Genomic DNA, 27,283 nt, shown 5'->3' with positions numbered 1-27,283 from the left:
GACAAGTGCTGCATTATGCTCTCCTGTTTACCAGTCATGGTCTGAGCCACATGCAGGGCCAAAGGGACAACACTTGACTTCTCTGAGCCATTGACTTTCTATCAGAGGTCTGCAGCTCCAGGACTTGGACTTTTCTTTGCTTAAAACCCGCCAATGCTCTTGCTATAAAATCCAAGAACCTCCAGACAACCCTCACCTACACGGTTTTTCTCTCCTCCTCTGTTTTTCTTTCCTACTCCTTTTCAGCCCATTCTTGCCCTCATACACTCCGCCCTGGCCACACCTGTCGTCTTCCGTCTCCTTCAACCCTCCCACCCGCCCCAGGGCCTTTGCACCTGCTCTCCCTTCTATGTTTATGGTTTGGTGATCACTCTGACTTAAGACTCATCAGCATCATCACTCTCGCAGGAAGTTCTTGAGCTGAAATCGCTGCCTCTCCTCCCCATTATTCTTATTCTCACACTTTTACTTATTTCCTTCACATTGAGTATCAATATTAGATTATTTTTAAATGTCTCTGGTTATGTCTCCCATTTAAATGGGAGCTCCAGGACAGCAGGTTGGTTTCACCACTGTTGGATTCCCAACACGCAAGCTAAGCTTGGCACCTAATAGGTGCTTGGGAAATATGTGCTAATAAGTGAATGAATGGCCTTTTTCTCATCTTGGGAGAGTTTGTCATTTATCCTGGACAACGAGGAGTCATAAAGCATTATAAGCAGGGGAGTGATGTGGTCAGACTTGTGCCTTTAAAGGTCAACCCTGGTCGCAGCAGGGACGTTGGAGTCAAGGAAGTATAAAATGAGGGAAGGGAGATGAGAGAGGAGGCAGATGAGGTCAGGACAGAGTGGACAAGGGCGATGGAAAGGAAGTAGGAGAGTGATCAGTCTCCAAAGGGCAGGAGGGCTGGATTTAATGATATCTTAGGAGAATCGGTTAATTAGCTCTTGATCTCTGTGGCTTTTTCCTCCTTTTGCTGACTCACTCCTTTTCTACTGCATCTTGGAGTTCCCAGGCTTTTCTGTGGGGAAGAGGTATTAGTTTACCTCTAATTGCTCTGCTGGAAGCCCATGCCTCAGTCCATCTTCACCCTGTATTTTATCATTGTTTGACCACAGACCCTGGAAGCCAGTGGCTTTGGCAAAGTCCAGGCCATGAAGGGGCTCAATGGACTACGTGCAGGTTTACCTATCTCCCTCTGTGGGGACCCTCTGGTCATGTCCACATTTCCTCCCAGGGAGGGAGCTCAAGAGACCATGCCACAGCTTAGCACAGAGCATTATGTGTAGTAAACACTCCAAAATGTTAGGTGGTAGATGGGTGGGGATGGCTGAGAAAGTGGGTAGGGTGGCTGGGTGGGTGGGTGAGTGGTGGGTAGATGCATGAATATTTGGGCTGGATGAGTGATTGGGTGGTGGGATGAATGAGTAGGTAGATGCACGGGTGGGTAGATAGTAGGTGGATGAGTGACTAGGTGGGTAAGTGATTGGGCATATGGATGGATGGATGGATTGATCGATCGATGGATGGATAGATGGAAAAGTGAATGGGTAGATAGACAGGTGGATGGAAAGACAGATGTTATATGGATGGGTAGATGGCTGGATAATGATAGATGGGTGAATGAGTGGGTAGAAAGATGGATAGTGGATAGAATATGTGAATGAACGGAAAGAAAGATGGATGAGTGAATAAGTGAGTGCATGGATTGATGGGTGAGTGGGTAGATAAATGTGTGGGTGTATAGTTGGATAGTTTGGTGGCTGAGTATATGGATGGATGAATGGGTGGTTGGGTTGATGGGTAGGTGGTGAGCAAAAGATGAAAAGAAAAATGGAAAAATGTTTGGGTTGGTCAGAAAATCAAGCTCACCCACTTTCCAGGAACCTGGGCCAGGAACCCCAGGGCTTGATAAAGGTAATCAGGCTAGATTGAAAAAGTACTAGAATCAGACATCTGGTCACTCAAAGATCATCCAACAGCTAATAGGTACAGTGCCTGGCATATAGTAACTGCTTAATCAATGTTAGCTGCTGTTATTGTGGTTGTTAGTATAGTTACTAAAGTTATATTAATGTGTACTTGCTAGTGTTGTGTATGGTGCTAAGCACTTCACATGCCTTATCTCATTAGTCCCACCAGCAACCCTGGGAGGTAGATTCTATCATTAACCCCATTTTACTCATGATTATGATTGTTATTATTGGATTTTATTATTATTATTGGGGCAAAAGAGAAATGGGCAAAAAGACTGTAGTCCAAGCTGCTAGAAAAATCCCTGGGGCTACGGGAACTGTATCTGGGCAAGGCCACAGCATAGAGCAGTTGTCCTGAGATGTCAATTATATCCCTTGAGCCTTTGGGTACCCTCATAACCGAAAACAATTATTCCTTCCCAAGGGTCTGTGGGCAGAGGGGAGAGGGGATTAATTAGTTTTGCTTAGTGCCCAAAAGTGCTGAGAAACCTGAGTAGGATACTCAGTGGGATTATAAATAAGCGATGCCTGGTATTATGGAGTCCAAGAAAAAAAATCTGACTTCAAGTGGACATGTCTCTTGCCAGCCCAGCTTAGACGGGGATTCACTTGTATTCACATGGAAGAATTGGGCTGACTTGACCTCATTCAGCCTCGGAGAAAACTCTCAACACCTCTCAGTGGGAAGTCTGCTGAGAGGGCCTGAGCAGAAGATGGTTTGTGACCTCGTGCTGGTACTCGGCTGCCTACTCACTGGTTGACCATCAGGATGAGATGGTTATACTTGAACTCTTAATGCAGGGCTCCTTCTCCGTAGAACATTCTAAGTTTTATTACTCTTTTTGCACTGTTTCCTATAAGTACATTATAAGGAGATGGTAAACTTCTGGTTAGTGGAGAGAGAATTGAATCAGTTGGGCTCTTTGGGACTTAAATGACAAAATCACAACACAATCTGGCTTAGGTAAGAAGGGGTATTTACTAGTTCACATAAGTGGAAAACCCAGAGGCACTGCCTTCAGGCATGGCTGGATCCAGGAGCTCTAATGACATTGATAGGACTCAGTATCTCAGTCTCTGGGCTCTACATTCCCTTCTATTGGCTTTATTTCTAGATAGTCTCTCTACTTATGATGGTGGAAAATTCTAAGAAATGAAGACCAGGTGCTTTCAAATAATTTATAGTCTTCATTTAGAACATAAAATTTCTAAATTGGGCACTATGCAGAGCCTGGGGAAACAGAGAGCGTCAAGACAACTTCTTTGGACTTCCTTGGCCTTTGTGTGCAACAAGCATGAACTTAAATTTATACCAAGGCCAGGAAAGTAACATAAATAAGAAAAGTGTCTTGAGTGAGGAATATTAGGGAGAGGTGGAGACTGTAGCATAATAGAGAGCACATCCTGCCTAAAGGGGGTGGCTGTGATTCAAGGCCAGCCACTCCTCTGTGCCAGCTGTAATTGCCATGTTACACAGGAATGTGGACCAGTGTTAATCAGTTCCTCTAATTTTTCAAGAGAAGCCAGAAATCCAGATTTTCATGGAAATCCCTCTGATATTTAAATATTAACTAAAAAAAAAAAAAATCTGTGATGGCCACGCAACAAAAGTCTGCAGATAACCAGCTCATGACCTCTGCTATTTAGCATAGGGGATTGCCCAGAGGACTTGAACACTGCTTACATACTAACGATTTCTTTTAAAAAGATATATACAAATATCAGTTTAGCTGACTTGAGACTGTAAATCATCTCAGAAGGTCTCCTCATGAAAGGCTTGGAGTCAGAGAGGGGGCCCATAAGAGAAACTCTTTGCCAGTTTTATTTCTTATATACCTTGCCCCCACCCTCACCAATAGGACTGGATACTCCTGGAGTCAGAGGTGTCTTATTCATAAGTTTCTTATATACCTTCATATAAAAGGATTTATTTATTCATTCAATAAATATTTATTGAGCATTTACTCTGTACCTGGCATTGTGCTGGGCACTATGGGAGCAGTGTGGCAGACACTGTTGGTTGCCTACCCAACTTTAATCTTCACTTCTTCCTTGTTAAATAAACTTCAATTTTGTAAGGGCAGTAATTGGCCTAGCCCTATGGGGTGAATCCTATTTCCTTTGACAGTGATTGGTATAGGAGTGGCCATGTGACCCATGATATGGAACTTGGCAGAGATTTTGGGGGGGGGCCGGATAAAAGCATAAAAGGGGAATTATTTTTGGCCACCTTGGCCATCTCCTTCTTTCTGCCTTTGAATATGGTTTTATGGAGACTTATGCCTGGAGTGGTGGCAACCATTTTGTGAATATGAGGCAACAAGTTTGGGACAAAAAGCCAATATATTGAAGAAGACAGAAAAAAAAAATGGAAGAAGCCTGGGTCCTTAATAACATAGTTGAGCTGCTTAATCAACTCTCCTACCATCCTCTTCCTAAATTTTTATGTGAGATAACTAAATATCCTTATTCTTTAAGCTCCTGTTAGTAAAGTATTCTGTTACTTGAGATGAGCAAGACAGACCACCTCCTGCGCTTCAGTAACCTAGAATCTATCAGATGAGAGCTAGCAATGAGTAAATGCTTTCTATAAATTCCTTATAATAATTTCCATCCTCCTTTTACACACAGAAGAAAAAAATTGAGGCTCAGAGAGGTTAAACCACTTGCCAAGGTCATTTTGCAAAAAGTGGCACCAATCATTCTTACTCCAGAACTCACTCTTTGAGCCACTAGCAACACTTACTTCCTTCTTAAGTTTGCACTGAATCCTTTGCACTGAGTAAATGTATGAACAAGTAGTAGCAACAGGGCTTTTGCATAAAAGTTACAGAACTGTTTGCACTATCTGCACTTCTAACATCCAATTGTACACAGATGTTCTTTATCTGAATCTGGAGCCAGAGCCAGAACTTTGCAGGAATTGGGCCACCTGGAGTGACAAATCTGAATGACAAGGAATATCTAGCACTAGCCTTGGACTTGGGGAGGACTCTCCCCTGTCAGAGCCCTGCAGCTATGAAATTGCCCAGCTATTCCCACCACTATCATCCCAGTCCAAACCCCATTATCTCTGGCCTGGACAATTGCAGAAGTCTCTTGATGGGTCTGCCTGCTGCTACCTTTTGTCCCCCAAATTCCATAATGCACACAGCAGCTGGAAGAATCATATACCAGAAACATATACCAGCACATGGAACTTCTCTGCTTAAAACTCTTATCATGGCTTCCCATCACAATTAAGAAAAAAACTCAAAAACATTCCTTAACCTTGAGAATAAAATCCCCAAAGGGCTCTGCCTGGCCTGGTTCCATCCACTTCTCTAACTTCCTTTCCCAAGCTCATTTCTGCCTTAGGGCTTTTGCCTGTTCTGTTTCCCCTGCCTGTACCTGCATCCTCAGGACTTCACATGGTTGTCTTCTCCCTGCCCTCAGGTTCTTGCCTTAGATAGATCACCTCCTCCAGGAAGCCTTTCCTGCCTGACCACCCTATCTAAAGTTGCTGATACCTCTCCCAGTCATGCTCTATCACTTCCTCTCGCTTACTTTTCTTCATGGCATTTAACACAATTCAAATGAGCTGGTTTATTTTTTTACTTGTTTGTTAACTGTATCCCCCACCAGAATATAAGTCCATGAGTGTAGAGACGGCCTGTTTTATTCTCACTGTATTTCCAGTGTTCAGAGTAGTACCTGGCACATAATAGGTGCTCACTACTTACTGGTTGAGGGAATAGCATTTCCAGACTGGGAAATACCTTTGCCTTCTATTAAATTAATCTAAGGTTTCCCAACCTTGGCACCATTGACATTCAGGGCTGGAGAATTCTTTATTGCGGGGCTCCAACCTGTGCATTGGAGGATGTTTAGTAGCATCCCTGGCCTCTACCTACAAGATGATGGCATCTTGGGCACGGATCATGATGATGGAGGTGATGAGAAATGAACAGATTAAAATATATAATAATTTTATGTGCAACTCCATGGAAATGAATTCCTTAATTTTAGAAATGAAGGAAAGGGCCAGATGGGGAAGGATCTTACCTTAGGGCACTGTGGCTTGCTCAGTTTTTCTCCTCCAGAACAGGGGCTCACCGCTGTGTCCACAGCACCTATTTACTTATCATGCAGTAAATATGTATTTGAAAGCGTAAATGAGTAAACATGGGGCCCAACTATGGCATCCTTAGGGAGGCCTTGCTCACTTCTCTAGGTAAATCCTTCAGTTTTTTATTCATTTCTGGAGATTATTTGATCGATTCTGTCTCCCCCACTGGACAGGGAGCTCCAGGGGGGGACGTTTTCTTTGTTGACCCTGGCACAGGGTCTGGCCCACAGGAAGCTCTCAATAACCAGCTGTCCAAAGTAACATGAATGAATGATTGACTCACCAGGCTTTATAAGCTAGCTCACCCTTCACTCTCTCTTCCCGTCACCTTGCTTTATTTTTCTTCTTAACCGTTATCACCAACTGCCACACTGGATATTTATTTGTTGATGTATTCATTGCTCACCTTCCCCCACTAGAATCTAGAATTCCATTCTAGAATTAGATTTTAGAATCTAGAATGGAAGCTCACGAAAGCAAGGGCTATTTAAAATTGCAATCTTCTCCCCCTACCCCTGCCTCTATCCCTCTCCCCTGCTTCATTATCCCCACTGTGCTTATCATCGTCTGACATATTCTTTGACTTTCTTGGTTTTGGTCTGTTTCCAACCAGCTCCACAAGGGCTGGACTTCTGCGTTTGGTTCACAGCTGTATCTCGGACGCTTATCTTTGTGCCCTTCACACAGTAGGCGCTCAAGCCACTTTATTGACCGGATGAAGGAAGCCGGGATTGAGAGGCAGGCAGTGCAGGTAGCCCAGGTGGGAAGGGCCAAACCGCTAGGCGCCCCTCCTTCGCCCAACACCCCAGCCCGCCCCCAGCCTCACCAACGGGCTGGCCCGGGCAGGCAGGAGTTAAGCGGCGCGCACGCTTCCGACCCGCAGGTGGCGCCGTCCCGCCTCGGTGCCCGACTCTGGGCTCTCAGAAGTGCGGGACAGAATCGCAGCGAGCGCGGAGCCGAAGCTCAGCCCCGACTTGTTGATCTCGCCCAAGCAGCCGCCACCGCTGCCGCGGGAGCAGGAGAAGGAGGAGGAGGAGGTGGAGCAGGAGGCGCCGCCCGATCCCGGTCTTGCCACCCGCGCCCCCAGCGCCCGTCCGCGCCCCCAGCCTTGGAGAGCGCGCTTCGGCCCCGCAGCGCCTGCTGCTCCGGCGCGTCGCCTGCCCGTCCGGCGTAGGCCGGGCCCAGCCCGGCCCCGGGTCCGCCGCTGCCCGCGGGCTGGGGCGCCCGGGCGACCGCGGCGATGCGCGGTCCCTGGCCCCGGGAGGCGGCCACCCTGGGGGTGAGTGTTGGGGCGCGCGGCGGGGGCGCAGGGGGACACAGGAGGGGGGCTCGCCTGCCGCGGTTCGGCCTGTTGGTCTACCCAGGCTCCGCGGTTTCAGGCGGGGGGGGTGGGGTGGGTGAAGGGCCTGGGCCCGGGGAGGTGCGCGATCCGCATTCTGGGGTGAGGGGTTAGGGCGTGAGCTTCACATGCCTGGGGGCTCAGAGGAGCCCATGAAATCACCAGTGCGCGGAGGGAGGAGGGCTCGTTTTGAAAAGGCCAGAAAATTCAGCTCATTTCCCCGCCTCCCACCTCCCCCACCCCTTCCCTTCCAAGCCCCGGGAAAGGCGCAGAACCCGGAGTTATAAAAAGCCACCGCAGGAAAGGAGCGAGGAGAAGGAGGAGGAGGAGGAGGAGAAGGAGGAGGAGGAAGAGGAGGAAGACAAGGAGAAGGGGGCGGGGAAGGAGCGAGGGGGTGACGGCCCAGGTGGATCCCCAGGACTCTGTTCCCCCCTCCTGCCGTGGGGCAGGGGGCGCAGAGGGAGGGGCGGGACCCCGCGCAGAGCTTGGCTTTGCGTCTTCAGGGTTCACCTCGTTGCCGGAGAGACCTCAAGAGATGCTCCCGTGGCTTGGGGAGAGGGGTCGCTTCAGGACAGTGGGGCTTCATGACCACCCCGTCTGTTGTGACCGACAGGTGGGCACCTGAAACCCTCCGGAATTCCTCCAAATCTTTAAAGGTTTAGAAAAAGCAATCCCGCTGCCACCCCCAAGCCCTCAAATCCTAATTATCTCGGAGCGGGGGAAGGAAAAGATGAGAAGTTAAAAAAAAAAAAAAAGTTTTCTCATGCAGCTCCCCTCTTCTCCTCATTGCGGGGCCAGGTCGGGGACTGGACGGGGAGACCTAGGGAGAAGCGAGTTTCAGCACTCGAAGGGGCGGACAGCGCCCCAGGCGGCCGGGTCGGGTCCCGGCAGCAGAAGCCCGGGGTAGGGCCTCCTGGGGCCCCGGGGCGCCTCTTGGGGACCCTCTCCCCGCCCCGAAGGGCGGCCCCTCCCTCCGGCCACGGGGTGGGGCGGGCTTCAGCACCGTCTCGAGGGACAGCGCCCAGCCTTTCTGTGGGCCTGAGCGGCTTAAGCGCCGGGAAGGTCAAGGCCGGCTAGGGCCCGGGTGGAGAGGTGGGGAGGGGCCGCGCACAGCTCCCTGTTTGCTGACCTGCGTCTGCTTTCTGCCTCGCAGCCGTCGGGATGGAGGTGAGAAGACGGCCGTGACACGCGCCCGCGCGGCCCCCTGCGCCCCCAGCAGCCCACAGCGCTCCCTGCCCCCCTCCCCCGCGGCGGCTGGCCTTGCCCTCCAGTGACAGCGGCCTGGGGGGGCAGGGGGGGCGGGGGCGGCCGGACCAGCGATGCCGGCGGGCATGACGAAGCATGGCTCCCGTTCCACCAGCTCGCTGCCACCCGAGCCCATGGAGATCGTGCGCAGCAAGGCGTGCTCGAGGCGCGTCCGCCTCAACGTCGGTGGGCTGGCGCACGAGGTGCTCTGGCGCACCCTGGACCGCCTGCCCCGCACACGGCTGGGCAAGCTGCGCGACTGCAACACGCACGACTCGCTGCTGGAGGTGTGCGATGACTACAGCCTCGACGACAATGAGTACTTCTTCGACCGCCACCCGGGCGCCTTCACCTCCATCCTCAACTTCTACCGCACCGGACGGCTGCACATGATGGAGGAGATGTGCGCGCTCAGCTTCAGCCAAGAGCTCGACTACTGGGGCATCGACGAAATCTACCTGGAGTCCTGCTGCCAGGCCCGCTACCACCAGAAGAAGGAACAGATGAATGAGGAGCTCAAGCGTGAGGCAGAAACCCTACGGGAGCGGGAGGGTGAGGAGTTCGATAACACGTGCTGCGCGGAGAAGAGAAAAAAGCTCTGGGACTTACTGGAGAAGCCCAATTCCTCTGTGGCCGCCAAGGTGAGTGTGAAATCTAGGGGCTGCTGGGCTGGGGCATTCTGCCTGTGTCCCCAGATCGAGGACCACGGCTGGGGGACTCTGGCTTAGTTCCCAAATGTGAAGACCAGAAAAGAGGAAGGGCTATGGCTGAGATCTCAGAGGTGAGGACCAACAACCCCTTCAGACTGTTCCTATGTGGCACTGGCCACCTCATCCTTTTATCATTCAATAATTTATACCCCAACTTTGTTGGAGAAAAGGATTTACAGAGACTTATGAAAACCCACAGCAAGAGAATGGACACTGCAAATAAAAAGGGCACGGAGAGGCAATAAAGCTTTGGGATGGAGTAGAGTTGAGTTTGGTCTATTCTACATAATGCTCCCTTGTGGATGCCCAGACCCGGGCTGGAGGGGGGTCACCCTGCAATTTTAATACTTATCCCTATATTTATAACCTCATTTTGCCCCAAGAAGGGAATGAAGGCAGCTTATAGACATACGTGGAGGACGTTGAGATACTGTCAGGCGGTTTTAACATAAGCGAGAAAAACGAGGCAAAGGGACTCTGAGGGGTGGGTGTGTGCGTGCATGACGCATGCAGCTGGCTGTGGATGCTTGTGGGCGAGGGGTCACCCCTGGTTTGGTCTTTCTTAATTTGGTGAGTTGATTCCAAGAATGGTTTGATGCAGCTTCTAAAGATGCTTTGGCTGTCGGAAGACGATGTAAATTTTGAAATAGGACAGAAAAAAAATGAGGCAATGTGAAAAATAAAGCAGGAGAAAGAGGCAGGAATGAGTTCAATCACACTGGGTAGGCCAGGGAGTCCTGTGTGCTCTCAGATAAAAAAGCAGAGGCTGTAAGGGACTAAGAAAGGATTGGGGTGGGGGTCAGGCCAGGACAGGAGGTCATTTGTTGATAAGCAACTTCTCTGTGTCAGGTTGGGACTCGGGGATGCCTCAGAGAGGTGGGGGCCTGTCTTCACGTGGCCAGTGTGCTGGGATTTGGGAGTAAATGACAGCACAGTGTGTGCAGTGCTATAAAAGAGGCCATGTGGGACCCAGGGGGAGCCCAGAAAAGAGAGGTGTTGATGTCAAAATCCAGGAAAACCAAGTTGGGAAAGATGTGTTGAACATAACTCGTTCTCTGAGAGCAGGGCCAAAAAAGGGGGGCAGGTAAATGTATTCATGGCGAAAGGAGAAAGAGAAGAGGAAGTCTACGTACCAGCCATGATGTATTAGCTAGGGCTGCCTCCTGTCCAGCCTGGCCTCTCATTGTGGGTGCTCCCTGGCTCAACTGCCCCCCACTAAAGGCCCACCTACAGGGCTGGGTCTGTAGCGGGTTTTGTGGGGTCCTTTCTCCAGATCTGTCTGCCCAAGGAGAGGCCTTTGAGAGTGAATGTAGGACTGAGTGGCTGGTTGGAGGGTGGAGAGAGGCCCAAAGGTTTTCTCTCTTCCATGTCGACTCTAAAGAGGACAGAGAGATTCCTAGGCCTGTTTCCTCTTCTGTGGGCTGCCTCTGGCCATAATCCTGCCCCAGGTTTCATGTCCAAAAAGCCTCTCTCTTAAGGCATAGTCACTCACCCTTAACCGGCTTAGGATCAACAGACTTATTTTGCTATTTCCAGGCCTGACACGGGTTCTTCCCCTCCACACCTGGTTTAGACCCAGATATGACCCTCCCTCCTTCCTGCCCTGTCCCTAAGACAAGAGAGTGAGGGGCAGAGGAGGAGAGGGTCACTTCCCCAGAAGAAGCAGGCAAAAGGCTGTGTTTGGGTTGGTGCCTGACATCTAGGCAAGTAGCTCAGGCTTGCAAAAGGTGCTGTTTAGGAATCAACAGCTTCATCTCTCCCTCGGGTTAATCCGCTCACAGGGACGAGTTTCATGACCTCTCTGTGATCCTAGGCTGGGGCTGCCGGCTAGTCCTAGCAGATGGACGACAGCCTAGGATATTCTGCAGCCAAGGCTGAAATGGTGAGGCAGGCAGGCTCATTGGCCCTCAGTATAGAAATCCTGCCATCGATCACATATCTACTGTGTATGAAGTATAACAACACATTTAGCCTTATACCAATTCTCTACTATTATCCCACCTTTCACAAAGAGGGAAGATCAGAGAGGTTAAGTAACTCACCTAAGGTCGTGCGACAGGCCAACAGGAGTAGCCAGAAACTCAAACTCAAGTGTGATTTTGAAGGCACGGTTCTTTCCATAGTGATTAAGTACCATACTCTCCTCCGCAGTCTCCCTGCTTCCACCTTTGCCCCCTGTAATCCATTCCCCATTCAGCAGCCGGAATGAGCTTTTCTAAATGTTATTGGATCGCATTATTCATCTGCTCGAAATGCTCCAGAGAGGTTTCCCATCACACTCAGAATAAAGTCCAAACGCTTCACCACGAATCCAGCTTCATGACCTCTCTGAGCTCATCTCTTCTCTCCTCTGTTCACTCAGTTTCAGCCCCACTGGCCTCCTTGCTGTTCCCTAAACAGGTCAGGCGTTATCCTAACTCAGGACCTTTGCACTTGCTGTTCCTGCCGCCTAGAATTCTCTTCCCCATATTGTCCCATGGCTGGCCGCTCCTCCTCATTCCCCATAGGAGCTGGTCCCTGCTTAAGTGTCCCTTCCTCTGAGAGACCTTTCGTGACCCCTGATTAAAACAGCCTCCCTCCCCTTACACTCTGTCACATCTTGCAGTGTCTTTCCTGCATAGGGTTTAAGCACCATCTGAAATTATACTTGCTTCCTTGTGTTTCTCCGTTTCTCCCCCACAAGAGTATGAGCGTCGAGTTGTATTCACTGCCCTGTTTCCAGCACCCAGCGTGGTGCCTGGCACAGAGGATCTCCAGATAACTACATGTGGAATGAATGAATGATGCAGGCAATCAGTCAGTCACTGTGTCTCAGGGTCTGGGAATCTGTCATTCCTTCCTCCCAGCCCACCTGCAGCCCAGTTCTCTGTGCCTCTGGCCTCCTTCAATCATTTGTTCTTTGCCCTCCCCACCCCCATCCAGCCCCCCAACTTGGATGCTTTGCTTGTCAGAACAGCAAGGCCTGTAGAAATTTCTCAGAGGTCACAGAATAAGAAGTCAAGTGGAGGATCATTGCCGGGTGATTGTGAGATACAGAAATGGCCATACCTCATATATTTAAGAGCAAGGACAGACCTGGGTTCCAAGCCCATGTTCACCCCCTCCCCAGTTTCTGGCCTTAAGCAAGTTCTTCACCTCTCCAAGCTTTAGCCTCCTAAAGTATAGATAAAAGGCCCACCTTGCAGGGTCATCATAAAATCATGTTTGTCAAAATTTAGCACAGTGCCTAACCCACAGTACGTAGGGCTTATTGTTATAAATAATCGGGAGCAGAGTCCTTTCTCTATGGCTGGGTGGGCTGAGTTGCAGCAAGCCCTTTCCTTCTGATAGCAGTACTGGAAGGCTAAGCTGCCACTGTTAATAATTGATGGATGTTCTGGCAACACAGAGACAAACCAAAGCACAGGCCCTCGCCTTCCCCGTCAGGGGAGTGAAAATCAAAATCCATTAGGCAAAAGGCAGTGTGGTTGATTCTTGTTTGGAAGCTGGGGTCAGCTTCATCAGAGTGGCATGACTGCAGTGCTGGGCCACCACTGAGTTTCTGCTTTCTGGGAAAACTACAGGCTTTTCTCAGTAGGAGAGACAGGGAACTAATTTGCCAGGCCAGGAGTGTCTGCGGTCCCTGGAAAAGTCTCAGGGTTAAAGCCTGAGATAATTTCCTAATTTCCAGAGTAGCTGCTGTTTATTGTGCCAGGCACTGATTAGTGATACTTTCTATGCACTATCTCATTGAAATCCCTTCAACAATTCAATCAAGGTAATCTGCCAGTTTGGGCTACAAGTCACAGATAGAAACCTGGAAGTGGCTTCTGTAAGGAGGAAGGTGCATCTTCTCACTTAACGGGAAGTTCCAATAGCTGCTTTTGTGTTAATGGTTCCATGATGCCATTAGGATTCTAGATTCTTTCTGTCCTTCTGCTCCTCCAACTCCTGCAGGTGGCTTGGTCCTCAGGCTGGATGCCTCATCTCACAAAATGGCTACCTAGCTCCAGCCTTCGAATGTAGGCACATGATGTCTGACCAGTGAAGAAGAGCGTGCCCTCTTAGGTGCCACTTTTTTTTTTTCTGCAAGGCAAACCTTTCCCAGCAGCCCCCTGGCAGACTTCTTTTTAAATCCCATTGGCCGGCATCAGGTCACATGCTCATGCTCTATCTGCAGGGAAGCCTGGAAAAGCGTCTGGCATTTTCAGATGAGGGAGGGAATGGATTTGATGAGTGGTATTAATATTCTTTTATAAAGAGGAAATGGAAACTCTGAGAGGGGCAGTCACTTGCCAGAGCTCACACAGCTAAGTGCTCAGTCAGTATTTGCTGAAGGAATGAAAATGGCAGAGCAAGGGTTTGAACCCAAGTTGGTCTGGTTCCCAAACCTGTGCTTCTTCAATCTGGAATCTTGGGCAGCTCATTCAAGCTCTCTGAGCTTCAGTGAGATCATCTGCCAAATGGTGATGGTATAAGTGCCCACCTGTTGGGACTGTTTTAATGATTCAATGAGATTTCAGATGGTGAATGTAATTTGCAAATAGAAAGTACTTTATACATATGAATTATTATTATTATTATTTTAATATTTATTTATTTATTTATTTATGGCTGTGCTGGGTCTTCGTTTCTGTGCGAGGGCTTTCTCCAGTTGCGGCAAGTGGGGGCCACTCTTCATCGCAGTGCGCGGGCCTCTCACTGTCGCAGCCGCCTCTCTTGTTGTGGAGCACAGGCTCCAGACGTGCAGGCTCAGCAGCTGTGGCTCACGGGCCTAGTTGCTCCGCGGCATATGGGATCTTCCCAGACCAGGGCTCGAACCCGTGTCCCCTGCACCGGCAGGCAGACTCTCAACCACTGCGCCACCAGGGAAGCCCATGAATTATTATTATTATATTCCATTGTGAGAGTATTCTTTATTTAGAGACTTTGGTCAGTACTTTGCCCACCACAGAATTTGATTAAAAATCAGCTCTGGGGACTTCCCTGGTGGTCCAAGTGGATAAGACTCTGTGCTCCCAATGCAGGGGGCCTGGTTTCAATCCCTGGTCGGGCAACTAGATCTTGCATGCATGCCTCAACTAAGAGTTCTCATGCCACAACTAATACCCGGTGCAGGCAAAATAAATAAATAAATATATTTTTTAAAAGCCTCCCCTCCCCGCCCAAAGAAAAAGATTCAGCTCTGGGGTCCAACAGATGTGATTCATTTCTACATTGCTTACCAGGAATATGACCTTGGGTAAGTTCCTTTCCTCCTCTGAGTGTTAGTTTCCTCCTCTAGAAAATGGGAATTATAATGGAGCCTGCCTCTTAGGGCCATTAGGAGATAATCTGCATAAAGAGCTTAACCCAGTGCCTGGCATGTAATAAATGTTCTATATGTGACAACAGTGATGATTAGTATTATCACCAAATTCCTCTCTTCTAGCTACTCCCCTGGTTGGCAACATCCCCTATTACAGTGTTGATTGTAGGATCACCACCTGCCCCCTTGGGATTTCATGCCTTTAGTGTGATGATGCTTCTACTTCCTTGACTTGATCCAGGAGGGATTCATGTTTTATCATCAAGAAAAATGAGGGAAACCAACTCAGAATCCATGGGGCCCCTCCAGTGCTATGAATCGTCTGGCTGAGGCTCTTGCTGGCCCGGGTCAGTCATCCTGGATGTTTGTATTGGGTTGGCCAAAAGTTCGCTCAGGTTTTTGTTATGGAAACCCTGAACTAACTTTTTGGCCAACCCAATATGCCAGAGATTCAGAATCCCAGCTGTGGGGTCACACAGACCTGGGTTTGATTCCCAGCCCTGACATTTCCTAGCTCTGGACTTTGGACAAATCATTTCATTTCTCGTAACTTCCATTTCCTAATCTGTAAATGAGGATGATAATAAAAGCTACCTCCCAGGGTTGCCTGGAGGATTAAGTATGATCGTGCATGGAAAGCACTGAAGCCACGCTTCATAAATCCAGTATCCTGATTTGATAAGGGGAAACACGGAGGATGCTTCAAGGACTTGCCTGAGTCACACAACAAGTTGGGGAAAGATCAGGGGCCATTTTCAGGCCTTTCTGCCCCTCCCTCCCTCCCCCCCGCCCCCGTTACCCTCACTGAGGTTCAGGGGTATTTCCATTCCTCCAGGGTGCTTGACCAGGATCATACCTGGGCAGCTGGTCTCCCAGGGGTTTTGAAAGGCTACAAAAAGCTAGAGATTGTGAAAAAGTTTAGGAAGGACAAGTGCTGGCCAAATGAACAGTTTGGCCAAAGCTTAATTAACTGAAAGAGAACAAGCACGCATTAAGCACCAACTCCATACCCAGCACTATGTGTACTTCCTATACTTGATAGTGTCGTGGATGGGAGCCCTGATTTTAGGGTTACCCAAGTTCAACCTGTTGTGGATGGGACCAAGTTCAAAATTTGACTCCCCTGTTACTCACCATGTGACATGTGACAAACTACTGCACCTCCTTGTGCCCCGGTTCCTTCAATCATAAAATGGGGGCAATAGCAGGGGCTGCCTCATTGAATCGCCACCAGAATTAAATGAATTAATGCATGCAAAGCATTTCAAATAGGGTTTGACACATAGAAAGCCCTCAGTAACTGTTAGGGATTTTGTTTTGTTTTGTTTTTAATTGTCATTTCATTTAACCCTCTGGACTCTCCTGCCAGTTAAATAAGATCCTTTTCAAAAATTCATTATTATAAAAAGATACATGTTCATTATAAGGTGAGGTTACATAACTTTGCTCAACGTCACATAGGCAATTGGAGCAGAACGGGGACCCAATCCTGATGGGGAAGATATGGTCAGTGTCCCACCCATATCCTTTTAGCTCTTACCTTTTCAGTGCCACTAGCCCAACTCCCAGCTGCCAGCACCTGCAGTTCTTTGCCTAGAAGCTTCCTCTGGCCTGTGGAGTTCAGTAAAGAGAGGGAGTTAAGGCCCTACCTGGAGGGAGCAGCCCTCAACTGATGACTGATGGGGAAGGTGTATAATACTTCAGCTCCCTCCCCCTGGATGGGGATATAACTCAGAGGTTCATGGTCCACACTTGCCCCAGAGTTCCTCAGCAGAATTCAGCCCCAGGTGCCCACAGTGGTTCCTTGCTTGATAGTACACTCTGTTTGGCCTCTTTGCCTTCCCTGTCTCACGTCTCCTCTCCCCTACCAGTGTTTTCTAGGATCACTTCCTACATAAGCCACTTTACTCAGATCTTTATCTTAGGATCTGCCTCTAAGGATGCAACAAAAGACCTGTGGGAAACCTCAAACTCCTATCGGGGATCATCTTGCAAGAAAAAATTCCAGGGCTGGTTGGGCTCGGTCAGCCTCATTTCCAGCTCCTGGAGAAAATAAAAACAATAGCAGCCGCAGCTACCACTGTGCCTGACGCAGTGCAAGGAGCATTAAATGCCCTGTGGTATCTGATTCCCACAGTCACCTCACGAGGGAGGGATAATTATCCTCATCTTACAGCTGTGGAAACTGAGGCCCCGAGAGGTGAAGTGGCTGGCTCAGGGTCACACAGCGAATGGGAGGACTGCGAGCCCATGATCTGGCCTCTGTGCCTTGTGAATGACCTTCAGGAAGTGAGAGAAGAGCTCCAGGATGCCTCTTCACCTTAGGGAACTGAAGTGCTGCGGAGGTGAGAGACCTTCAGCATCTCCCTCCTAACTTGGGAGTGTTCCTGGCTCCTGCTCCATTATGACCTTGACCCCAAAGACTATGGGATGGGACTATTGGAGACATAGGGTTAGCATTAAGCATTATTTTAATAGATAATTTAAATATTAAGATAAGGCCTTACCTTCTCCCTGACGTGGGATATTCTTGATTTTGGTGTCTCTGGTAGAGGTGGGCTCGACCGGATGGGGACAGGGACAGAGGCACACCCCTGCCCCCAAATTGGAGGCAGGTGGGGCGGGAGCCAGAATTCACATGTTCGTATCCAGAGCACCAATTCTCCTCTAAAATTTCCCTGATGACATAAATAGCAAATAAGACGTAATGTTACCACGTGAGACATATTCCTGCGGGTACGGGTATGGCCTGGGTTCCAATTCCACCACCACTGCTTCCTGGCGATATAAGCCCACAAGTCACCTCACCCGTGCTGGGAATGGGAATAATAAATAGGGCACACTTCACAGAGCAGGGTGATCACCACTGTCTGAACATTTGGGTCACCTGAGCTTCGACAAACACCCATACCTGGACCCCACAATTGAAACAATCTCTGGGTGATTTCTTTTTTATTTGTGGTAAAATATACATAACATGAAATTTACCATCGTAACCATTTTTAAGTGGATAGTTCAGTAGTGTTAAGTATATTCACATTGTTGTGCAGCCAATCTCCGGAACTTTTTCTTTTGCAAAACTGAAACTCTGTACCTGTGAAGCAATAACTCCATTCCCACCCCTCAGCCCCTGGCATCCACTCTTCTACTTTCTGTCTTTATGAGTTTGACTACTCTCGGTCCAGTATTTGTCTTTTCATGACTGGCTTATTTCACTTAGTGTAATATCCTCAGGGGTCCCCCATGTTGTTGCATGTGTCAGAATTTCCTTCCTTTTTAAGGCTGAATAATAATACATTTTGTGTATATACAACATTTTATTTATCCGTTCACCTATCAATGGACACTTGGGTTGCTTCCACCTTTCGGCTATTTCGTGAATAATGCTGCTAGGAACGTGGCTGTACAAATATCTCTTCGAGACCCTGCTTTCAGTTCTTTTGGGTGTATATCCGGCAGTGGAATTGCTGGATTATGTGGTAATTCTATTTTTAATTGTTTGAGGACTCTCCATACTGTCTTTCATGGCAGCTACACCATTTTACATTCCTACCAACAGTGCACAAGGGTTCCAGTTTCTCCACATCCTCACCAACACTTGTTATTTCCTGTGTTTTTTTGGTTTTGTTTTGTTTATCATAGCCATCTTAACGGATATGAGGTGGTATCTCATTGTGATTTTGACTTGCATTTCCCTAATGATTAGTGATGTTGAATACCTTTTCGTATGCTTGTTGGCCATGTGCATATCTTCTTTGGAGAAATATCTATTTAAGTAAGTTGCCCATCTTCTAATCGGGTTGTTTGTTTGTTTTTGTTTTTTAATTTTATTTATTTATTTATTTATTTATGGCTGTGTTGGGTCTTCGTTTCTGTGCGAGGGCTTTCTCTAGTTGCGGCAAGCGGGGGCCACTCTTCATCGCGGTGCGCGGGCTTCTCACTATCGTGGCCTCTCTTGTTGCGGAGCACAGGCTCCAGACGCGCAGGCTCAGCAATTGTGGCTCATGGGCCTAGTTGCTCTGCAGCATGTGGGATCTTCCCAGACCAGGGCTCGAACCCGTGTCCCCTGCATTGGCAGGCAGATTCTCAACCACTGTGCCACAAGGGAAGCCCGGGTTGTTTGTTTTTTATTCTTGAGTTGTAGCAGTTTCTTTATATATTCTGGATATCAACCCCTTATCAGATATATGATCTACAGATATGTTTTCCCATTTGGTAGGTTGCCTTTGTACTCTGTTGACTGTGTCCTTTGAGGCACAGAAGTTTTAAATTTTGATGAAGTCCAACTTGTCTATGTTTTCTTTTGTTGCCTGTGCTTTTGGTGTCAGATCCAAGAAGTCATTGCCAAATCCAATGTCATGAAGTGTTTTCCCCATGATTTCTTCTAAGAGTTTTATACCTTCAGGCCTTGCATTTAGGCCTTTGAGCTTTGTTTACAAACTTTGGGACTTTCATTATTATCACTAACACATTTCTAGAAGTCTGACTCTCATCTGCTTCTGCCATGCTCTGGGTGCAGGACATCTCTGGCCTTTCAACCTCAGCGCTGCTGACATTTGGGGAGGGATAATTCTCTGTTGCTGGGGGCTGTCCTGTGCATTATAAGATGTTTAGCAGCATCCCTGGCCGCCACCCCCTAGGTGTTGCATGAAGAGTGGGCATTAGAGAAATAAAAGATGAGCAGCTGCCAGGAGGATGTTGCAGCATTGCAGTCAAGAGAAGATGGCGGGGGACTCCCTGGTGGTCCAGTGGTTAGGACTCGGCACTCTCACTGCCGGATCCCGGGTTTGATCCCTGGTTGGGGAACTAAGATCCCCCAAGCCACACGGTGCGGCCAAAAAAAAAAAAAAAGAGAGAGACAGAGAAAAGATGGCAGCTTGGAAGAGGGAGGTAAGTCTGTGAAAGGTGGCTGGATTGGGGATACATGTGGGATGTGGGGGCGGTTCCTGGGCAACCACAAAACCTCAGCCTCCACCAGCAGCCACAGATGCCCAGTCCATGTGATGGGTCTTAGGCCCTGGCCATTTTCTAGCTGTGAGTCCTTGAGCCAAGTGGCTCAGTTTCCCCATCTGGAAAATGGGCCCAATCACAGCCCTTACCTTATAAAGAGGTTGTGAGGATTAGATGATGTAATATAGTAAACCCCACAAGCTCAATAGCAGCTGTTACTATTAGGATTGGTTGTATTCATTTATTCAACAAGATTTATTGAGCTCCTACTGTGTGCCGAGCACTGTCCTAAGTGTTGGGGACACAGCACAGAGAACAAAACAAAGATTCCAGCCCTCATGGCACCGAGATTCCAGCGAATAGAGAGATTAAGACCATTCAAAAAAGAAACAAATACAGATACTTCCTGGAGCTGAGAAACTGTGAAAAACAAATCATGAGACAGTCAGAGGAAGATGAATGCTAACTGGATATTTGATGTTATGGCGGAATGAATGCTATTTTTTAGGTGTAATAATTGCTATTGTGATTATGTTTGGAAATATTTATATTTTAGAGATACATACTGAAGTATTCATGGATGAAATGACAAGATGAAATAAATATGCAATATTTTGGTTGTAACAGGTGACACGAAGAAAGGTTAGCAGGGAAGGGGGCGGGAGTGTTCGGGTGCGGGGTGTTTAACCAGGATGGTCAGAAAAGGCCTCACCAAGAAGGTGCCAATTAAGCAGAAACCTGCAGGAAGGGAGAGAGGGAGGCATGTGGACTTTGGCGGGGGAGAGTGTTTCTGGTGGAGAAAACAGCACGTGCTAAGGCCCTGGGGCAAGAACATGTCTGAGGCAGTCAAGAAACAGCCAGGTGGCCAGTGTGGCCAGAGCAGAGTGAAAGCAGGGGAGCTGGGGAGGTAAGATCAGAGGGATGACTTTGTTGCTGTTGGACTTTGGTCTTTCCTCAGAGTCTGAGCCTCTGCACTGGCCTCCCTGCCTCCAGCTGTCCCCTTCCAGTCCCTTCTCTGCAGGGAACCCAAGCCATCTTTCTCAAGTGTAATCTGCTCATGCTAATCATCCCCTTCCAAAAACCCTTCCATGGTTCTCACTGCCCCCAGAATAAAGTCCAAACTCCTCAGCCTGACCTTCAAGACCTCAGCCAACCTCTCCACCTTCGTATCCCCCGTCCTCTGTCCATGGTACACCCACCTTCTTGCATTCCCCAAATACACCATCCTTCCTGGGTCCTGCTCCACACTTCTGCCCAAGCTGATTCCTCTGCTTTGCACTCCCTTCTCCCTCTTGTCTGCCTGCAGCCTCTCTCTCCTCACCCTTCAAGGCCCAGCTTCTCCCTCCCTCCACCACCCACACCCCCATCAGGCAGCACTGCCTGCTCCCTCCTCTGTGCTCCAGAAACCTGATGTTCATAACTTCCTTGCACAAAACGCTCTGAAGACTAGCTTATGAGTTTGTCTGTGGATGCCAGGCCTGGCCCACAGAGAGACAGGAATGCTTAAGAGAGCAGGCTCTGCAGCCCGACTGCCTACATTCAAATCCTAGCTCGATGATGAGTCAAGCTGTGTGCCCTTGGGGGAATGAATTTCTCTGGGCTTCAATTTCCTGATCCATAATCTGGGGAGCCTCATAACAACCAGAGTAACAATTCTATTTCTTTCTTTCTTTTTTGGCCGCACTGTGCAGCTTGTGGGATCTTAGTTCCCCAACCAGGGATTGAACTCGGGCCCTCGGCAGCGAGAGCTCGTAGTCCTAACCACTGGACCTCCAGGGAATTCCTGTGACAATTCTATATGAAGCACTCAGCAATCCCTGGTACTCAGTATGTGTTCAGTACGAGTTAACCATTGCTGTTATTATTCATTTTTATTGCAGTTTCGTGTTAGTAAACAATTGGTGAGTGAATGAATGAGCAAACTTGCATGATCTTATGGTGATTAATCAGAGGGGTCTCCCATACAAGGTAAAGGTCTCCCAGGTGTACCCCCTCCAATCTCCTCCCACCTTCCTTATCTCTACCTGCCCACTACCATCCCCATACTTCCTGGGCCAGAAAGAAGTGACTTCTGGCCTTCCATTCACAGCAAGGAGGTGCTATTGAATTAGACACCTGAGGTGTTCCTTCACACCCTGTCTGCTCCATTTTTGCTCTGCAGCAGGGCTGGTCTCCACCATAATTGCCCACCATGGCCTGGCAGACAGACACTGTCTTTGAGAGAATAATGTTATATTGGCCAATTCCACATCATCATTCACATCTGCCAGGTAATGCACCTGGAATCAAACAGCATCTAAACATAGAGCATTATATTTCACTAATTGCTACCTAAGGCCCATCCCTGAGTCTTTCCAAGGCCTGTGTGATCCTTGGGGCCCCTTACCTTGGCCAGCATTGCTTCTCAGAGTCTTTGTAGACCCAACTGTTCGTACCGAAGAGGCAGTGCATGATTGCCCTGCCAAGGGCATGTGAGAACAGAAAGAAAGGTGGAGATAAGATAATGCTGGGGGACTTGCCCAGCCGTCCAGTGGTGAAGACTCTGCGCTCCCAATGCAGGGGGCATAGGTTCGATCCCTGGATGGGGAACTAAGATCCTGCATGTCGCAAAGTGTGGCCGCAAAAAAAAAAAGATAATGTTGAACCAGCCTTCAACATGTCTAGAATTCCCACTGAATAGATCAATTTTCTTTTATCTCTTATGCTGTGGGTATGTTTACACATCCCTTATTGTTCCTTGAAATACTGACCGAAATTTGATTCAGTCATTCCCTCCTATTCCTGGGACAATCCTATTGGATTCAAAGTTAGTTTCCTTTCTAGGCTTCTCTGATCCTTCTAACTTCATGTGGGTATATGTGCATGTTTTGAGGTCCTCCTTCAATGCCACCTGTTGTCTGTGTGACAAACATTTATTGCATGTTACTATATGCCAGGCATTGTGCAGGGTGCGTGAGAAGCACTTGTGTATCTATTGGTTTAGGATTCCTTTGGTTGTGGGTGACAAAAATGCAGTTCAAATGGACTTAATCAAAAAAAAAATGTAATTGAAAAGTCCTGGGTTAGGTAGGGCTTCAGGCAGGGCTGGATCTGGGGCTTAAATATGTCATCAAGAATTGGTCTCCAATCCATCTAAGTCTCTTCTTATCCATGTTGGCTTCTCAGCAGGCTGTGCAAACATGGCTGGAAAGACAGCACCCAGCAACTGTAGGCTTCCATCCTGGGGAAAAAGCAAGTGTCTTCCCCAGTAATTCCAGCAAAATCCCAGGGCTGATTTTCACTGGTCCATCCCTAAGCCAATCGCTTAGCCAGGTCTGGGTCACATGACAATGGCTGGTTCTGAGTTGGGACTGAGAATGGGAAACGGGGGGTTCTTCAAAGAAAAATTGAAATACTGTTAGCAAAAAAGGAGAGAATAAATGTAAGCTGGCAAAAATAATCCATAGCCATTATGGAGTTTATAGCCTGCTGGAGGGAGATAGGCATTAAACAAATAAAAAGTTAAATGAAAGAATAATCACAAAGTGTAATATGTATGCTGGGAAGGAAAGAAGGTGTTTAGATAGAGAATAACAGGCCAAGGTCAAAGAGGAGTGCAGGTGGCCCTGTCTGAGAACCTGAACTTGATTTCTCTCCTTCCTGAGCCGCAGAAGTGATCTTCTTCCACAAATTCTGTTTCTACCTCTCCTGCACCATTTAGCACGCTCCCTCGTGTATTCTATTTTCTTCTAAACTTGTATTATCGCCCCAACTAAAGCAGGATATTCTCAAAATCTAGGACTGTATCGTACTCATTTCTGTGTTCTAAAGCAGGGTAGGCTGCCAGTTTTGTAAATAAAGCTTTATTGGAACATCAACACGTTCATTTACCTATTATCTATGGTTGCTTTTTGGTAACAACAGCATTTACAGGGAAAGTTTTCTGACCTGTGTTCTAAAGTCACCCCAGGGCCTGATGCAAGGAGGGGCTGGCTTTGTCAGAGGGGGTTTGTTGGAGGACTGGAGGGAGGGAGGGAAGGCACAAGTTAGCCATGTGACCTTGAACAAATCACTTAACCTTTCTGGGCCTCTGGCTCTGTGTCTTGCAATGCCAGCTGCCCCTTCTCATCCTTCAGATCTTGGCTCATATGTCACCTCTTCAGAAAGGCCCTCCCTGACCTTGAACAACCAGTTTGGACTTGGTGGCATTTCCACTCTTTCAATGATAAAATGTCTCTCTGGTTTATTTTCAGATTAGGCCCACTTGGGGCACGTGTCCTTCCACTCCTCTTCACCAGTGTTTTTCCTCCTCTCATATGTCATCTCCCTGGTAGGATGAGTGGAAAGAGCTCTGGCCTGGAACTCTGGAGGCCTGGGTTCATAATCCTAACACCGCCACATGTGAGCTACGAGACCCGGGGCAAACAGACCCATCATCTCTCTGGGCCTCAGTTTCCCTACCTGGAAAATGGGCATGGTAACTTGCCAAGCAGGACTACTGGAAAGACAGGTGCACTCATCTGTGCCAGAGTGGCCAGCACTGCGCTGGCCAGGCACGGATGCTCCGTTCATGTTGTTGGTTTTCCTTCTCTCTTCCTTTTGTCAAGAGGGAGAGAGGAAAGAGAGGCTAGCCCAAACCTTGCCTTAATCAGGCCTCTTATGACAGCTTTGCCTGCTTGAAGCCTTCACGCAATGGCTGTGCCAAGGAGTGACTGGAGAGCGGGGGGCTTAGACCCTCCCCCCAACCTTCTCCCCAGTCTCCATCACACCCCGCATCCATTGATGTGGGCACGTGGAGCCTTCCCCATCCTACATAAAGCCCCATGCAAATGCAACCCAAGGCAAGTCCCCTAGTTCCCCTCCCCCTTCCTTCAGGTTTCTACCCACCAGTACCCACCCCCTGCATAAAAATTCTAGACTCTTGCTGGCCTCACGACTGGGAGGATAAGCCAATCCAAAGAGGTGGTTTTCAACACTCAGTTAAGGAGGCAGGAGAGAGTGATGGGGACTGTGGTGAACTGGAGTGTATGTGCCCATCCAAGGAGGCAGCTGCTATTCAGCTCAAGGCTGGATTCTGCATCCAGACCAGGTTCTGGGCCCAGCCAGAAATTTTAGCTTTCACTGAGATATCCCCATTTTTCAATGTTGCCAAATAATTTTTAAAAATTAAAAACATTTGAGTGAGCCAAACAGAACACGTCTGGGGACCACATTCAGCCTTTGGGGCTCCACTTCTTGACCCCTGCAGCATAGAACCTTCGATGGCTAGAAATATCAGTGGGTGATCACTTCTTGCCTCTGAGACCCTCCCATCCTGAAGTGAGTGGGGAGGAAGGGTATAGAGCCTGGGTGTCAGAAGTAACAGGTCCCCTCTCCCTTCTCCTTACTGAAGCACAGCACAGGGTGGCAAGTGTCTGTTGAATGAATGACTGTCCCACACAGGTGGGGCTCCAAAACTCAAGGCAGCCCATCCCCGGTGAATGACAACACAGGTCAGGGAAATTCACAGGTAAGTCCTAAATTTATTAGCTAATAGGATCCTAGGTCCCCCTACCCAAACTCTGAAGAGAGCAGGAGGAAAAATCTGCTGAAGTGGTTGGGAAAAGCACTGAATATTGAGTCAGCAAACCAGACTGACTCTGAGCCTCAGGTTCCTCATCTGTAAAGTGGGAATAATAAATTCCCTGGGGGTGGTCCAGAGGATGCAATGAGATATAGCATGTGAAGTGCTCAGCAAAGTGCAACAAATAAATGTGAGCCAGTGTTATTCGTACTGTTATTTGCATCCTCTTCATCATCATCCAAGCCTCTGGCTTATTTCTGGGGGCTGTGGGAGAGTTTATTGTGTAGAATTCAACTTTATATCCTTATGGAGTGATGTTAGCTCTACAAATTCAGGCTGGAAAGCTTGGGATTTCAGAAATTCTTGGTAGAGATTAGGGTGCCTGGGATTGGAATTCTGGTGTTCAGGGTTGCAATTCTGTCACTCAAGATCACCGCTGTGGTTGATGTTCATTCTTGGAGCATCGTCATTCGAGGTCACAACTCTGGGGTTCAAGGTCAGAAGGCTGCCATCCAAGGTCTGAATCCTCAGATTTGTAATTGGACCCAAGGAGTACACGGCCAGAGTGTTGATATTTGTGATTGAAAACTTCAGCAGACAAGGTTGGAATGCTGATGTTTCAGGTTGGAACTCATGGTCGGAGTTGGAATTCTGAGGTTTCAAGGTCACGACACTTCGGTGGTGTTTGTGATCAGAATTCTGGCAGGCACATTCGGAACACTGGTGTTTAGAGTTGGAACTCCTGTTTCCAAGTCGTTATTTGTGGGTCTCATCCCTTGTGTGTGTCATTACTGCTCATCATCCCCCTCCTGGCAGAGTTCCTGAAGAAATGCAAACCACAGAAGGTTCCCAAATCTCCATTTAGCCAGGGGGGTTCTGTTACACCTCTTTCTGTTTCTGACGCCCATCCACTCGGGTGGTGCTGGTAGAGGTGACGTGCTCCTCGGGAAGGCGGCTGAAGAATGGCTCCCCTGCCCCACTCCTGCCAGAAACCCTCGAACCTGTTGTCAACTTCGCTTAAATCCACTTCTTTTTCTTGCTGGCTGGCCTGGAACAGGCCCAGGGATGCAGCCCTGCCAACCCCCTGCAGGGCACCTGGATGATCTCACCACCCTATTATCCACAGAAAGGCAAATGGTGTCAGGCAAAGGTGGGAACAGAGTGCCTAGTGCTTGTGGCTTCCTTACATGTGGCTGGCAGCAACACGTAGGGAAGTGGAACAGTTTGCTGGTCACTGTGGTCACCACAAATGCACTCTTGGTGCAAAGTAGAGGGGGAGCTTAATTGATTGTGGGATGGAGAAGTGCTAAAAAATCATCTTTAAACTCTGCTTACAATGGTGCAAATAATGGACACTCAGGGGACACTGGGTGGAATGCGGGTCTGCAGGGACGATTTGCTGGGTCACATCCGCTAGTAAATGGTTACAGCACCCCCTCCCCCTGATCTTCACACACTCCATTCTTTACCTTCTTTTATTTTTCTCGTAGTCCTTTCCACCACCTAGAATGCTATATATTTATCTGGCTCTTCTCTGTCTCATTCTATTGCATTATAAGCTCCATTAGAGAGGAACTTGTTCAGGTTTTACTTCTATCTTCCTAGTGCTAAAATCCTGCTTAGCATATAGTAGTTACTAAATAAATATTTGTTGAATAAATGAATGAATGGATGAATGAATGACTACTGCTCTTTCTGATATAGTCTCAGAGTATTTTCCAAGCTCTCAAATCATTCCATGCAGAGCCCATGTCCAATCATATCCACTCTACCTAGACAGTTTTTGAATGGGGGTGAGGGGGAGCAGCGGTAGGAAGAGGTATCAGCCCCTCCATGGTTTCTCATTGTTCTCAGGATAATTTCCAAAACCCTTACCTGGCCACTAAGGACCTATAAGGAGTACTACCCCACCTTCACATTACAGACACATCATATGGCTCGCTATCTCCTTTCTCAGATCTTCAGGACACCATTCCAGGTCTCATCTCAGGACCTTTGCACATGCTGTGCTGACTAGCACAAGCTTGTAGCCCCTACCCTGGCCCCCTTGGCCTCCTTAATTCATCCTTTAAAACTCTATTTGAACACCCTTCCCTTGACTTCCTTTTTTTTTTTTTTTTTTTTGC

General features: G+C 48.3%; 1 protein-coding gene across 2 annotated transcripts in view; it reads left to right on the top strand.

The window, feature by feature from the left end:
• Positions 1-6,980: 6,980 nt before the first annotated feature.
• KCNB1 (potassium voltage-gated channel subfamily B member 1) overlaps positions 6,981-27,283 on the top strand; it is a 112,420-nt gene continuing 92,117 nt past the window's right edge. For both annotated transcript variants that reach the window (XR_009005512.1, XM_057529979.1), the window contains exons 1-2: positions 6,981-7,363; positions 8,577-9,309. Coding sequence is in view for 1 of the 2 variants with exons in the window: in XM_057529979.1 (XP_057385962.1) it covers positions 8,743-9,309 (567 nt within the window). In the remaining variant the exon portion in view is untranslated. The remainder of the gene's footprint in view (positions 7,364-8,576; positions 9,310-27,283) is intronic.

The sequence above is a fragment of the Balaenoptera acutorostrata genome, chromosome 15 (genome assembly GCF_949987535.1).
Source record: "Balaenoptera acutorostrata chromosome 15, mBalAcu1.1, whole genome shotgun sequence".
NCBI classification, from domain to species: domain Eukaryota; kingdom Metazoa; phylum Chordata; class Mammalia; order Artiodactyla; family Balaenopteridae; genus Balaenoptera; species Balaenoptera acutorostrata.
This window is presented reverse-complemented; position numbering and strand designations above follow the sequence as displayed.